The sequence below is a fragment of the Acomys minous genome (genome assembly GCF_964271855.1).
Source record: "Acomys minous genome assembly, chromosome: 19".
NCBI classification, from domain to species: Eukaryota; Metazoa; Chordata; class Mammalia; order Rodentia; family Muridae; genus Acomys; species Acomys minous.
Genome location: NC_140499.1, coordinates 64051530 through 64066544, shown reverse-complemented (window position 1 = coordinate 64066544; position 15015 = coordinate 64051530). Strand labels below are relative to the sequence as shown.

Genomic DNA, 15015 nt, shown 5'->3' with positions numbered 1-15015 from the left:
GATCTATAAGGTATTGCAGTGATCTACTTGTGCACTGTGTAAAGACTGACTTTTTATTATTCACATACTGATGTCTGTACACAGAGAGTTGAGTACAGGCTTGGTTTTGGTATTGTAATTTTTATGAAGAATCTCCTGTCTCAGTATTTTGTAAACATTGTTCTCTCATCATCATCATCACCATCATCACCACCATCATCATCATCATTGCCGCCTTCTTCTTCTTTTTGAGAAGAACTTTTTACTTTAATAGTCTAGTTTTTTTGTTTGTTTGTTTGTTTTTTGTAAACACAAGTTGCATTTACAGCAGCACAGGAGTTTACTTCTCAGCACGAAGGGGGAAAGCTTGAGGTGATGGCTGAAGGATTTTTCCAGATGGAGTTGTAAGAACGTGGAACTGTGTTTGCTGATATAATCAAGACTCATGTGATGTCACACACCTCGCACAGACACTTAAGTATATGAATAGTTGAATTAAATAATAAATGCCACAAAATGTAAATCTAACTAAACAAAAGTGAACTGTGAAATTTTAAGTGCTTTGTTGTTGAAGCACGAGGAATGTTAATAGAACTTTGTCACCCAATGGCTTTTTTTTTAATGTTTTCATGAATTAAAAAGTTGTACTTTGAATAGACTGAAAGTTTGTTATGTAATCTGGCATTTTGAAACTCCACAATCTTCTGATTGGTTGAATAAGGAGCTGAATGGCCTTTAGCAGAGGCAGGAGAGAATAGTTAGGACTCCTGGCAGAGATAGGGACTCTGAGAAGAAAGCTGAGGAGGTAAGAAGTCCTAAGCCACACACAGAACACAAAACAAGTGCTAAGAGTGTGTTTGAGAGGTAAGGGGCCACATGGCAGGACATGGGCCAGGCCAGTATTGTTGACCTAGAATAGCTACAAATCTGCCCAGCTATAGTGCTTCATCTAACAATAAATAAAATAAGGGTCATAGTTTGGGGGCTGGTGGTCACAAAGAAAGCTGTTTTAGTAAAGTGATAGCACTGGGATATAATATTATTGGGAGAAGTATATGGGTAGATTATTAATTTCATTAGCCATTGCAAAGCAGACTCTACTATATGGTCATCTTGCCTTTCTATAGAGGTTTAAATGTGCAGTTTTGGTATACAGAAAAAGCCTTGGAATTTACGAAAAGAAAGCACAAGAGAGACAAACAGTATTAGATGGTCAATTGTTTATTTTCAATTATTGTACAGTTTACTGTTGGGAATTTGGTATGTCCAATGTGATTTCAAAGACTGTTAAGTAAGGACAGATGGAATATAGCGTCCTCAGAGGTGCACGTTCTTTTTCTTTTTTACTAAACAAATGATTTTACTCTTATTATGCCCAATACAAAAGGCACTGGGAGCGCCTGCTGTTTGACCCGAGGTCCACATCCTAAGAGCATGCTGCAGCCAGACACACCTGGCCTCCAAAATAATGGCCTTAGATTTTCACAGGGTGACAAAACTTAGTAACCAATCTTTAGAGAATCTAAGAAAAAACTTTAACATCAAATATTCAAAATCCTAAATTTATGTCCCCAAGGATATTCTAATTGACAAAAACTAAATATGTGTGCAAGAATATTTGAAGATTAAAAAGAAACTAACACCCAGAAAAGAAAACACCCAGAGTAAATAAGAACCAACAAAGAAAAAAACACCAATCCACAAGAAACGAAAAGGAAAAGAGAGATCCCAACATAATTGTGAATACGTTTCTGGTTGCATATTTCCGTTTCATTAATAGTAATAACATCTTTATAGCTGACTGAATTTCAAGGGTTTTGATATCACTTGATTTGTCTCCTGACTGGCCCCCAGCAGACACCATCTAGTACCCTGACCTGGACTCGCTCCTCCTGCCGGATGAGGGTTGATGGCTGTGTCCGACTTCCACTTCGGAGTGGACCTCGCTGTCGCTGGCATAGCTGGCGCGGCCCTCCTGGCCTCTCTCCCTCCTGGATGAGGCCTGCCTGTTGCTGTCATGGGACTGCCGGCCCTCAGGGAACTCCTGTCTTCCTCTGGGGCCTGATCTTGGGCTCTGCCTGTGAGAGTCACCCTGGTGCCTGGCGCTGTCTTGAGACTGTTGGTGGCCTCCCTGGGCACGGGAGGACTCGAAGCCTACGTGGCCGCGATTTGAGCCCTGGTGTCCAGCGCGGTCTGCTTCCTGCCCATGGTGGTCTTCCTGGACCCTTCTGGGGCTGGGTCCTGAGCGTCCGTGGCCGCTGTCCTGGCGCCTTCCAGACTGGACGTGCTCAGAGCTGTCCACCTCATGCTCCCTGCCGGACTGTCGGCTCTCTCTAGCACTGGATCTGGACCTTCCTTGGGAGGACCCAGCCTGGAATCCAGAGGAGCTGTGGCCTTGTCCAGAGCCACCAACCCCTGCGCTGTCCCCCTCCTGTCCTCCTCGGACTCCACGAGGTGCTCTGTCACTGGACCGCTGCTGTCTGTGGCTGGACTCTGAGTGCTCGTGCCCGTGGCCCTCCTCGTGCTCGTGTCCATGCCCATCCTCGTGCTCGTGCCTGTGCTGGTGCCCCTCCTCGTGCTCGTGCTCGTGCTCGTATTTGTAGTAGTACACCGGGTAGGGTCCAGAGCCCTGTTGGCCCGCAGAGCGTCTCTGCTGCTGCCTGTGGACGGCTGGGGACCGACCCTGGCCTCCCACTGCTTGGCCTTCAGAGACTTGGGAGTGGCCCTCACTGTCGCTGGACTGACTGTCGCTGGAGCCTTCAAACCTCTGCTGAGCGGAGTGCCTGGGGCTGTCTGAGAACTGCTCAGCACTGCGATGGCTACCCTGAGCTTCCCTGCCACGGGATCCGGACACGGACCTTCCGCTCCCACTGCCGGATGCCCGGCCTTGACTGGCCCCGGAGTGCACCGAGCTGTCCACCTCCTGTCCTCCATGGAACCCTGACCTGGACACGCTCCTCCTGCCGGATGAGGGTTGATGGCTGTGTCCGACTTCCACTTCGGAGTGGACCTCGCTATCGCTGGCATAGCTGGCGCGGCCCTCCTGGCCTCTCTCCCTCCTGGATGAGGCCTGCCTGTTGCTGTCGTGGGACTGCCGGCCCTCAGGGAACTCCTGTCTTCCTCTGGGGCCTGATCTTGGGCTCTGCCTGTGAGAGTCACCGTGGTGCCTGGCACTGTCTTGAGACTGTTGGTGGCCTCCCTGGGCACGGGAGGACTCGAAGCCTACATGGCTTCGATTTGAGCCCTGGTGTCCAGGGCGGTCTGCTTCCTGCCCATGGTGGTCTTCCTGGACCCTTCTGGGGCTGGGTCCTGAGCGTCCGTGGCCGCTGTCCTGGCGCCTTCCAGACTGGACGTGCTCAGAGCTGTCCACCTCATGCTCCCTGCCGGACTGTCGGCTCTCTCTAGCACTGGATCTGGACCTTCCTTGGGAGGACCCAGCCTGGAATCCAGAGGAGCTGTGGCCTTGTCCAGAGCCACCAACCCTGGCGCTGTCCCCCTCCTGTCCTTCTCGGACACCACGAGGTGCTCTGTCACTGGACCGCTGCTGTCTGTGGCTGGACTCTGCGTGCTCGTGCCCGTGGCCCTCCTCGTGCTCGTGCCTGTGCTGGTGCCCCTCCTCGTGCTCGTGCTCGGGCTCGTATTTGTAGTAGTACACCGGGTAGGGTCCAGAGCCCTGTTGGCCCGCAGAGCGTCTCTGCTGCTGCCTGTGGACGGCTGGGGACCGACCCTGGCCTCCCACTGCTTGGCCTTCAGAGACTTGGGAATGGCCCTCGCTGTCGCTGGACTGACTGTCGCTGGAGCCTTCAAACCTCTGCTGAGCGGAGTGCCTGGGGCTGTCTGAGAACTGCTCAGCACTGCGATGGCTACCCTGAGCTTCCCTGCCACGGGATCCGGACACGGACCTTCCGCTCCCACTGCCGGATGCCCGGCCTTGACTGGCCCCGGAGTGCACCGAGCTGTCCACCTCCTGTCCTCCATGGAACCCTGACCTGGACACGCTCCTCCTGCCGGATGAGGGTTGATGGCCGTGTCCGACTTCCACTTCGGAGTGGACCTTGCTATCGCTGGCATAGCTGGCGCGGCCCTCCTGGCCTCTCTCCCTCCTGGATGAGGCCTGCCTGTTGCTGTCGTGGGACTGCCGGCCCTCAGGGAACTCCTGTCTTCCTCTGGGGCCTGATCTTGGGCTCTGCCTGTGAGGGTCACCCTGGTGCCTGGCGCTGTCTTGAGACTGTTGGTGGCCTCCCTGGGCACGGGAGGCCTCGAAGCCTACGTGGCCTCGATTTGAGCCCTGGTGTCCAGTGCGGTCTGCTTCCTGCCCATGGTGGTCTTCCTGGACCCTTCTGGGGCTGGGTCCTGAGCGTCCGTGGCCGCTGTCCTGGCGCCTTCCAGACTGGACGTGCTCAGAGCTGTCCACCTCATGCTCCCTGCCGGACTGTCGGCTCTCTCTAGCACTGGATCTGGACCTTCCTTGGGAGGACCCAGCCTGGAATCCAGAGGAGCTGTGGCCTTGTCCAGAGCCACCAACCCTGGCGCTGTCCCCCTCCTGTCCTTCTCGGACTCCACGAGGTGCTCTGTCACTGGACCGCTGCTGTCTGTGGCTGGACTCTGCGTGCTCGTGCCCGTGGCCCTCCTCGTGCTCGTGCCTGTGCTGGTGCCCCTCCTCGTGCTCGTGCTCGGGCTCGTATTTGTAGTAGTACACCGGGTAGGGTCCAGAGCCCTGTTGGCCCGCAGAGCGTCTCTGCTGCTGCCTGTGGACAACTGGGGACCGACCCTGGCCTCCCACTGCTTGGCCTTCAGAGACTTGGGAGTGGCCCTCGCTGTCGCTGGACTGACTGTCGCTGGAGCCTTCAAACCTCTGCTGAGCGGAGTGCCTGGGGCTGTCTGAGAACTGCTCAGCACTGCGATGGCTACCCTGAGCTTCCCTGCCACGGGATCCGGACACGGACCTTCCGCTCCCACTGCCGGATGCCCGGCCTTGACTGGCCCCGGAGTGCGCCGAGCTGTCAACCTCCTGTCCTCCATGGAACCCTGACCTGGACACGCTCCTCCTGCTGGATGAGGGTTGATGGCTGTGTCCGACATCCACTTCGGAGTGGACCTCGCTGTCGCTGGCATAGCTGGCGCGGCCCTCCTGGCCTCTCTCCCTCCTGGATGAGGCCTGCCTGTTGCTGTCATGGGACTGCCGGCCCTCAGGGAACTCCTGTCTTCCTCTGGGGCCTGATCTTGGGCTCTGCCTGTGAGAGTCACCCTGGTGCCTGGCACTGTCTTGAGACTGTTGGTGGCCTCCCTGGGCACGGGAGGACTCGAAGCCTACATGGCTTCGATTTGAGCCCTGGTGTCCAGTGCGGTCTGCTTCCTGCCCATGGTGGTCTTCCTGGACCCTTCTGGGGCTGGGTCCTGAGCGTCCGTGGCCGCTGTCCTGGCGCCTTCCAGACTGGACGTGCTCAGAGCTGTCCACCTCATGCTCCCTGCCGGACTGTCGGCTCTCTCTAGCACTGGATCTGGACCTTCCTTGGGAGGACCCAGCCTGGAATCCAGAGGAGCTGTGGCCTTGTCCAGAGCCACCAACCCTGGCGCTGTCCCCCTCCTGTCCTTCTCGGACACCACGAGGTGCTCTGTCACTGGACCGCTGCTGTCTGTGGCTGGACTCTGCGTGCTCGTGCCCGTGGCCCTCCTCGTGCTCGTGCCTGTGCTGGTGCCCCTCCTCGTGCTCGTGCTCGGGCTCGTATTTGTAGTAGTACACCGGGTAGGGTCCAGAGCCCTGTTGGCCCGCAGAGTGTCTCTGCTGCTGCCTGTGGACGACTGGGGACCGACCCTGGCCTCCCACTGCTTGGCCTTCAGAGACTTGGGAGTGGCCCTCGCTGTCGCTGGACTGACTGTCGCTGGAGCCTTCAAACCTCTGCTGAGCGGAGTGCCTGCGGCTGTCTGAGAACTGCTCAGCACTGCGATGGCTACCCTGAGCTTCCCTGCCACGGGATCCGGACACGGACCTTCCGCTCCCACTGCCGGATGCCCGGCCTTGACTTGCCCCGGAGTGCGCCGAGCTGTCAACCTCCTGTCCTCCATGGAACCCTGACCTGGACACGCTCCTCCTGCCGGATGAGGGTTGATGGCCGTGTCCGACTTCCACTTCGGAGTGGACCTCGCTGTCGCTGGCATAGCTGGCGCGGCCCTCCTGGCCTCTCTCCCTTCGGGATGAGGCCTGCCTGTTGCTGTCGTGGGACTGCCGGCCCTCAGGGAACTCCTGTCTTCCTCTGGGGCCTGATCTTGGGCTCTGCCTGTGAGAGTCACCCTGGTGCCTGGCACTGTCTTGGAACTGTTGGTGGCCTCCCTGGGCACGGGAGGACTCGAAGCCTACGTGGCCTCGATTTGAGCCCTGGTGTCCAGGGCGGTCTGCTTCCTGCCCATGGTGGTCTTCCTGGACCCTTCTGGGGCTGGGTCCTGAGCGTCCGTGGCCGCTGTCCTGGCGCCTTCCAGACTGGACGTGCTCAGAGCTGTCCACCTCATGCTCCCTGCCGGACTGTCGGCTCTCTCTAGCACTGGATCTGGACCTTCCTTGGGAGGACCCAGCCTGGAATCCAGAGGAGCTGTGGCCTTGTCCAGAGCCACCAACCCTGGCGCTGTCCCCCTCCTGTCCTTCTCGGACTCCACGAGGTGCTCTGTCACTGGACCGCTGCTGTCTGTGGCTGGACTCTGCGTGCTCGTGCCCGTGGCCCTCCTCGTGCTCGTGCCTGTGCTGGTGCCCCTCCTCGTGCTCGTGCTCGGGCTCGTATTTGTAGTAGTACACCGGGTAGGGTCCAGAGCCCTGTTGGCCCGCAGAGTGTCTCTGCTGCTGCCTGTGGACGGCTGGGGACCGACCCTGGCCTCCCACTGCTTGGCCTTCAGAGACTTGGGAGTGGCCCTCGCTGTCGCTGGACTGACTGTCGCTGGAGCCTTCAAACCTCTGCTGAGCGGAGTGCCTGCGGCTGTCTGAGAACTGCTCAGCACTGCGATGGCTACCCTGAGCTTCCCTGCCATGGGATCCGGACACGGACCTTCCGCTCCCACTGCCGGATGCCCGGCCTTGACTTGCCCCGGAGTGCGCCGAGCTGTCAACCTCCTGTCCTCCATGGAACCCTGACCTGGACACGCTCCTCCTGCCGGATGAGGGTTGATGGCCGTGTCCGACTTCTACTTCGGAGTGGACCTCGCTGTCGCTGGCATAGCTGGCGCGGCCCTCCTGGCCTCTCTCCCTTCGGGATGAGGCCTGTCTGTTGCTGTCGTGGGACTGCCGGCCCTCAGGGAACTCCTGTCTTCCTCTGGGGCCTGATCTTGGGCTCTGCCTGTGAGAGTCACCCTGGTGCCTGGCGCTGTCTTGGAACTGTTGGTGGCCTCCCTGGGCACGGGAGGACTCGAAGCCTACGTGGCCTCGATTTGAGCCCTGGTGTCCAGGGCGGTCTGCTTCCTGCCCATGGTGGTCTTCCTGGACCCTTCTGGGGCTGGGTCCTGAGCGTCCGTGGCCGCTGTCCTGGCGCCTTCCAGACTGGACGTGCTCAGAGCTGTCCACCTCATGCTCCCTGCCGGACTGTCGGCTCTCTCTAGCACTGGATCTGGACCTTCCTTGGGAGGACCCAGCCTGGAATCCAGAGGAGCTGTGGCCTTGTCCAGAGCCGCCAACCCCTGCGCTGTCCCCCTCCTGTCCTCCTCGGACTCCACGAGGTGCTCTGTCACTGGACCGCTGCTGTCTGTGGCTGGACTCTGAGTGCTCGTGCCCGTGGCCCTCCTCGTGCTCGTGTCCATGCCCATCCTCGTGCTCGTGCCTGTGCTGGTGCCCCTCCTCGTGCTCGTGCTCGGGCTCGTATTTGTAGTAGTACACCGGGTAGGGTCCAGAGCCCTGTTGGCCCGCAGAGTGTCTCTGCTGCTGCCTGTGGACGGCTGGGGACCGACCCTGGCCTCCCACTGCTTGGCCTTCAGAGACTTGGGAGTGGCCCTCGCTGTCGCTGGACTGACTGTCGCTGGAGCCTTCAAACCTCTGCTGAGCGGAGTGCCTGGGGCTGTCTGAGAACTGCTCAGCACTGCGATGGCTACCCTGAGCTTCCCTGCCACGGGATCCGGACACGGACCTTCCGCTCCCACTGCCGGATGCCCGGCCTTGACTGGCCCCGGAGTGCACCGAGCTGTCCACCTCCTGTCCTCCATGGAACCCTGACCTGGACACGCTCCTCCTGCTGGATGAGGGTTGATGGCTGTGTCCGACATCCACTTCGGAGTGGACCTCGCTGTCGCTGGCATAGCTGGCGCGGCCCTCCTGGCCTCTCTCCCTCCTGGATGAGGCCTGCCTGTTGCTGTCATGGGACTGCCGGCCCTCAGGGAACTCCTGTCTTCCTCTGGGGCCTGATCTTGGGCTCTGCCTGTGAGAGTCACCCTGGTGCCTGGCACTGTCTTGAGACTGTTGGTGGCCTCCCTGGGCACGGGAGGACTCGAAGCCTACATGGCTTCGATTTGAGCCCTGGTGTCCAGTGCGGTCTGCTTCCTGCCCATGGTGGTCTTCCTGGACCCTTCTGGGGCTGGGTCCTGAGCGTCCGTGGCCGCTGTCCTGGCGCCTTCCAGACTGGACGTGCTCAGAGCTGTCCACCTCATGCTCCCTGCCGGACTGTCGGCTCTCTCTAGCACTGGATCTGGACCTTCCTTGGGAGGACCCAGCCTGGAATCCAGAGGAGCTGTGGCCTTGTCCAGAGCCACCAACCCTGGCGCTGTCCCCCTCCTGTCCTTCTCGGACACCACGAGGTGCTCTGTCACTGGACCGCTGCTGTCTGTGGCTGGACTCTGCGTGCTCGTGCCCGTGGCCCTCCTCGTGCTCGTGCCTGTGCTGGTGCCCCTCCTCGTGCTCGTGCTCGGGCTCGTATTTGTAGTAGTACACCGGGTAGGGTCCAGAGCCCTGTTGGCCCGCAGAGTGTCTCTGCTGCTGCCTGTGGACGGCTGGGGACCGACCCTGGCCTCCCACTGCTTGGCCTTCAGAGACTTGGGAGTGGCCCTCGCTGTCGCTGGACTGACTGTCGCTGGAGCCTTCAAACCTCTGCTGAGCGGAGTGCCTGGGGCTGTCTGAGAACTGCTCAGCACTGCGATGGCTACCCTGAGCTTCCCTGCCATGGGATCCGGACACGGACCTTCCGCTCCCACTGCCGGATGCCCGGCCTTGACTTGCCCCGGAGTGCGCCGAGCTGTCAACCTCCTGTCCTCCATGGAACCCTGACCTGGACACGCTCCTCCTGCCGGATGAGGGTTGATGGCCGTGTCCGACTTCTACTTCGGAGTGGACCTCGCTGTCGCTGGCATAGCTGGCGCGGCCCTCCTGGCCTCTCTCCCTTCGGGATGAGGCCTGTCTGTGGCTGTCATGGGACTGCCGGCCCTCAGGGAACTCCTGTCTTCCTCTGGGGCCTGATCTTGGGCTCTGCCTGTGAGAGTCACCCTGGTGCCTGGCACTGTCTTGGAACTGTTGGTGGCCTCCCTGGGCACGGGAGGACTCGAAGCCTACGTGGCCTCGATTTGAGCCCTGGTGTCCAGCGCGGTCTGCTTCCTGCCCATGGTGGTCTTCCTGGACCCTTCTGGGGCTGGGTCCTGAGCGTCCGTGGCCGCTGTCCTGGCGCCTTCCAGACTGGACGTGCTCAGAGCTGTCCACCTCATGCTCCCTGCCTGACTGTCGGCTCTCTCTAGCACTGGATCTGGACCTTCCTTGGGAATACCCAGCCTGGAATCCAGAGGAGCTGTGGCCTTGTCCAGAGCCACCAACCCTGGCGCTGTCCCCCTCCTGTCCTTCTCGGACACCACGAGGTGCTCTGTCACTGGACCGCTGCTGTCTGTGGCTGGACTCTGCGTGCTCGTGCCCGTGGCCCTCCTCGTGCTCGTGCCTGTGCTGGTGCCCCTCCTCGTGCTCGTGCTCGGGCTCGTATTTGTAGTAGTACACCGGGTAGGGTCCAGAGCCCTGTTGGCCCGCAGAGTGTCTCTGCTGCTGCCTGTGGACGACTGGGGACCGACCCTGGCCTCCCACTGCTTGGCCTTCAGAGACTTGGGAGTGGCCCTCGCTGTCGCTGGACTGACTGTCGCTGGAGTCTTCAAACCTCTGCTGAGCGGAGTGCCTGCGGCTGTCTGAGAACTGCTCAGCACTGCGATGGCTACCCTGAGCTTCCCTGCCACGGGATCCGGACACGGACCTTCCGCTCCCACTGCCGGATGCCCGGCCTTGACTGGCCCCGGAGTGCGCCGAGCTGTCAACCTCCTGTCCTCCATGGAACCCTGACCTGGACACGCTCCTCCTGCCGGATGAGGGTTGATGGCCGTGTCCGACTTCCACTTCGGAGTGGACCTCGCTGTCGCTGGCATAGCTGGCGCGGCCCTCCTGGCCTCTCTCCCTTCGGGATGAGGCCTGTCTGTTGCTGTCGTGGGACTGCCGGCCCTCAGGGAACTCCTGTCTTTCTCTGGGGCCTGATCTTGGGCTCTGCCTGTGAGAGTCACCCTGGTGCCTGGCACTGTCTTGAGACTGTTGGTGGCCTCCCTGGGCACGGGAGGACTCGAAGCCTACATGGCTTCGATTTGAGCCCTGGTGTCCAGGGCGGTCTGCTTCCTGCCCATGGTGGTCTTCCTGGACCCTTCTGGGGCTGGGTCCTGAGCGTCCGTGGCCGCTGTCCTGGCGCCTTCCAGACTGGACGTGCTCAGAGCTGTCCACCTCATGCTCCCTGCCGGACTGTCGGCTCTCTCTAGCACTGGATCTGGACCTTCCTTGGGAGGACCCAGCCTGGAATCCAGAGGAGCTGTTGCCTTGTCCAGAGCCACCAACCCCGGCGCTGTCCCCCTCCTGTCCTCCTCGGACTCCACGAGGTGCTCTGTCACTGGACCGCTGCTGTCTGTGGCTGGACTCTGCGTGCTCGTGCCCGTGGCCCTCCTCGTGCTCGTGCTCAAATTCGGGGTGCTGGTGTTCGTCATAATACAAGTTATATACCTCAGATTCTACCTCGCTGTCTCTTTCCTGACCCAGTTGCCTTTTCTTTGAATTATGACGGTGTCCATTTTTTTTTGATTCTCGGTGGTTCTTTTTGTCCTTTTTGTTATTTGTACTGCCTGATCCATGCTTATTTCCTCCCCTTCCTTTTGGACTTTTCGATCTCCCCCTTTTATCTATTTCACCGTCTCTACCGTGACTAGATCCGTGCCTCCCTTCTTCTTCCACTTCATCTTCATCTTCCCTTAGTCCTTTATCATGACCGTTTCTCCTTCTTTTCTTTGTTTCCCATCCTTGGACGCTCTTCTTCTGCGTTGACTCATAATACGCCTGTGCCAACTTTAACACCATCAGTAAATACTCCGTGAAATCTATTTTCTCATTGTGGTCCACATCCAGGATTTGCATGAAGACTTCTGCAATGTTTTCGTCATCTGGGTTCTGCAATAATTTCAAGGAGTTAATTTTTCGTATCAGCCCTTTTTAATTGGTCTATTCAAATGCAGAATTAATTTATAATGTCTTATAAAGAAAATATGTGCCAAATCATTCAGTTTTTTTTGTAGTAGTTTATCACCTTTTATTTCTGTTTACAAGTGGTATAGTACATGCACTAAGTTTTTGTTATCAGCTTGAATTCATGACTGAGGTTCCCATTGTCAATTACTCTTTAGTTCAATTCATGAGTCAAAATTTTATCCATTTCTTAATTTCAGTTTGTCTGAGTATACTCTAGTAACATTCTTGATGTGCTGGAAAATACCATGAAAACTTTAGTTACTGGCACTCTTTTTTCATAATTAAATATTGATAGTATCCTTCACATTTGTTGTCTCTGTATAAATAACATAGGTACATGTTTAAAGAAAGCTCAGTCTGTTTTGTATCCCTGAATATTTGCTATTTCCTTCACAAAGTATTTTTTTGTACAATCTTTGGTTAGATAATTGTTCATTAACAGAAAATCTTGTCTTTCTTTCTTTCTTTTGTTTTTTGTTTTTTGTTTTTTTTGTATATTTCTCACCTTCAGGACTGCCCGTAGTTCTACTTCCAGAAGTTTCTTCAGCTCCTTTTTGCTCAGTGTGTCTTTCTCCTTATCATTCTTTGAGTATTGTTGGAATATTCCAATCATGTTGGTGATGCTTTCCAGGAGAGTGGACATCTTTCAGTAGTATAGATGTACCTAGAAAATCAAAACAAAGTTCATTTCTTCTTTACTTTTATTTTATACAGTCTATTTATTATTATAATTATTATTTATACTTTAAACCCATAGCACTACAGTTTAAAAATGAAACTGGCTCATGGACAACTTTTCCTAATGTCTACAGAGTGAAACATTGGGTAACTTTTGTAAGTCACATTGCCGATTTGAGTGTTTTAAATACTACAATACTAGCTTCTTAACCTCTTGTACATCAGTGTATTCTAGGCAAATTAGTCCCCTTTGGTGAACTGGTTTTTCTTTCTGGCTTGCTCTTTAAAAGCTCAGTTGCTGATCTTCTCAGTGATCAGAAAATAACAGGATATCAATAAATATAGTAAGTTATTTTATATAAAAGCTTTACAACGATGACTCTTAGACTTTCATAACAGACAAAACCAAAGTACTATGGGTAACATAAAATTTTCAAATATGATTATAGTAATCTCTCTTAAGGCATTATAGACCTTTGAGTTTTGGCCAAAATGAAGTGTTTGCTAATTTTTGCCCTGATTTATTTAAATATATAGCTTATTATTATCCATAATAATTAGAAGAAATCAATTTAAGCCTTATGAAGCATTCAAAATGACAGTCAGTAAATACATAATTAATGTAAGTTAAAGTGAGAGATAGAGATTGCTCAGGTAGAATGATCTGAGACCTAGTAGAACATTGGTGCATTTTGCTCTTAATGTAATAAAATGATGGTTCCTGTTAGAAAATGTTCAAATTGATTGTTTACTAAAATGTCACTTTGTTCAATAGTTTATTTGATTGCTTTGGATTGGCCCTTCTTTTAAGAACAATGATGTGTGTGTGTGTGTATATATGTGTGTGTGTATGTATGTGTATGTGGGTATGTATGTGTGTGTACGTGTGTGTGTATGTGTGTGTATGTATGTGTGTGTATGTGTGTGTGTATGTGTGTGTGTGTATGTCTGTGTATGTGTATGTGTGTATGTGTGTATGTGTGTGTATGTATGTGTATGTGGGTATGTATGTGTGTGTGCGTGTGTGTATGTGTGTGTATGTATGTCTGTGTATGTGTGTGTGTATGTGTGTGTGCGTGTGTGTGTATGTCTGTGTATGTGTGTATGTGTGTGTATGTGTGTGTGTATGTGTGTGTGCGTGTGTGTGGTTACTGCCAAGCTATAAAGATTAAGATAGTTTGTTGTGGTTTGTATTCAAACTGGAAAATAACTTATCACGAGGCAGATACTATAATGAAAAAGTTAAAAATTAAAGGATAATCCCAGTTGGGAACACTGAGAATCAGTAAAGAATGAGGAGCAATTAAAAGAATAAATATGTGAGGAAATTTTAATGTATAATATAATAATAATAATAATAATAATAATAATAATAATAATAATTCTCAGCACTCATACAATGGGTTGAGTTATGAAACCTAACAAGTAAATGTAAACTTCTCACATATTTAATCTGTCTAACTCCCTGATGTGAGGTCAGTGCCAATGGCAGCAGCACTTGGCAAAGAGAAGGGGCCGTAGTGAGCGAAAACATGGACAAACCCAGCCATGTGAAGGGAGCATTTAAGGGGACTTAACAGAAAGAAAATCACATATGTATGAGCTTTCAATGATAGTGACAGTAAACACAAATGAAAATATCTGAATATTTAAACCTATTCCCCGAGAGTGCGCATCTAGGCAGGCTGCCACTTGTCTGAGCACTGATCTGGCAAAGTGAGCGTATTCCCCCCTTACCTTGTGGCGAGGATGAAGGAGCGAATGAAGCTGAAGGAGCTTGCTGGGTGCTGCAGGCTGAGTGAACGGCCTTTTTATATGGTAAGTCCATCCAGGGAGGAGCCACTCTCTGTGGGATGGTCTGATTCATTCCTAACCAAACCCATATCCACCCATATCTCCACCTCTGTTTCTCCAGTGACATTTGTTTACTTCCCAACTTCCTCACGTACTCATGTGTACTTGTTTTTAGCAAGTTCCATATTTGGACTTACATAAGTCCCATGGCAATTTTCTGAAAGGGTCTTTACTAGAGGTCCATGGATGCAGGGCCCATATCTATGTTTTTGTAGCTCCCAATTTGACCTGGTAAGTGTAAATGGATTTTGCCTTGTTTCTAGGAAAAAAAAAAAGATATGCATGCATGTATATAAAATTCAACGCAAGTGCAGTGCCTACCTCCATGCCCCTTTTAGCCATAAATGTCATCTCTGGAACATCCATCCTATAATAATTGGAGAAAAGACAGTCACATTAATTTTGATTTTTCAAAGTGGAAAAAGAATGTGAGCTCTTGAGTTAGAAGTTGTCATCACTAGAAATGCAAATGTATTGATCAAAATCCTTATGTATGCCAGGGTTTCAGGGTTGTTGCACTGAGGTGCCCTTCCAGGTAACTCACACATAGAGTCTCCTGGCCAGTGTGGATGGGTTTGTGAGGAAGATGGGGGTAACTGTTATTCCTATTATTTCTGAAAACATACAGAAGACCTATATCCTAGATCTCCCTTTGGATTTCTACAGTAGTATACCAAACTAACTGTATTTCCATTTGGATGTCTCCTCAATACCTCAGTTTATATTGTTTAAAATTGAACTCTATTGTATCTCTTACCAAAATACTCTCTCTTCCAGAAGTCCGCCCATTGGTTAATGACATCTTCATCCATTGAACACCTCAAATTAGACTAAGTCGTTTTTTATTTTTCCTATCTCCCATGCTTATACCACATAATGTATATTGCTTTTAGACATTTTTTTAAAATAGAGGTCCATTCTACATCTCCTGTGACAGTTTTTAGTTCTGGACCATAACATTGGTCAGTTGGGTTTCTGTAATATATATCACAACTCATCCATTTCTTTTA

The 15015-nt window shown here is 53.2% G+C and overlaps 1 protein-coding gene across 1 annotated transcript; it reads right to left on the bottom strand.

Annotated features, from left to right (window-relative positions):
- Window positions 1–1184: 1184 nt before the first annotated feature.
- On the bottom strand, window positions 1185–13973 carry FLG (filaggrin). The gene is made up of 3 exons (XM_084769551.1): window positions 13889–13973; window positions 11979–12137; window positions 1185–11395 (listed from the first exon to the last, which is right to left on the bottom strand). The coding sequence occupies exons 2-3, from the start codon at window positions 12114–12116 to the stop codon at window positions 1844–1846; spliced, it is 9690 nt and encodes a 3229-aa protein (XP_084625677.1). The 5' UTR covers window positions 12117–12137; window positions 13889–13973; the 3' UTR covers window positions 1185–1843.
- Window positions 13974–15015: the final 1042 nt, after the last annotated feature.

Excerpts from the sequence above, each read along its gene's own strand:
- FLG (XM_084769551.1), bottom strand. The coding sequence starts at position 12,116 with ATGTCCACTCTCCTGGAAAGCATCACCAACATGATTGGAATATTCCAA. Across the intron at positions 11,396-11,978 it reads AACTACGGGCAGTCCTGAAG|AACCCAGATGACGAAAACAT; the intron begins GTGAGAAATATA and ends AAATTATTGCAG.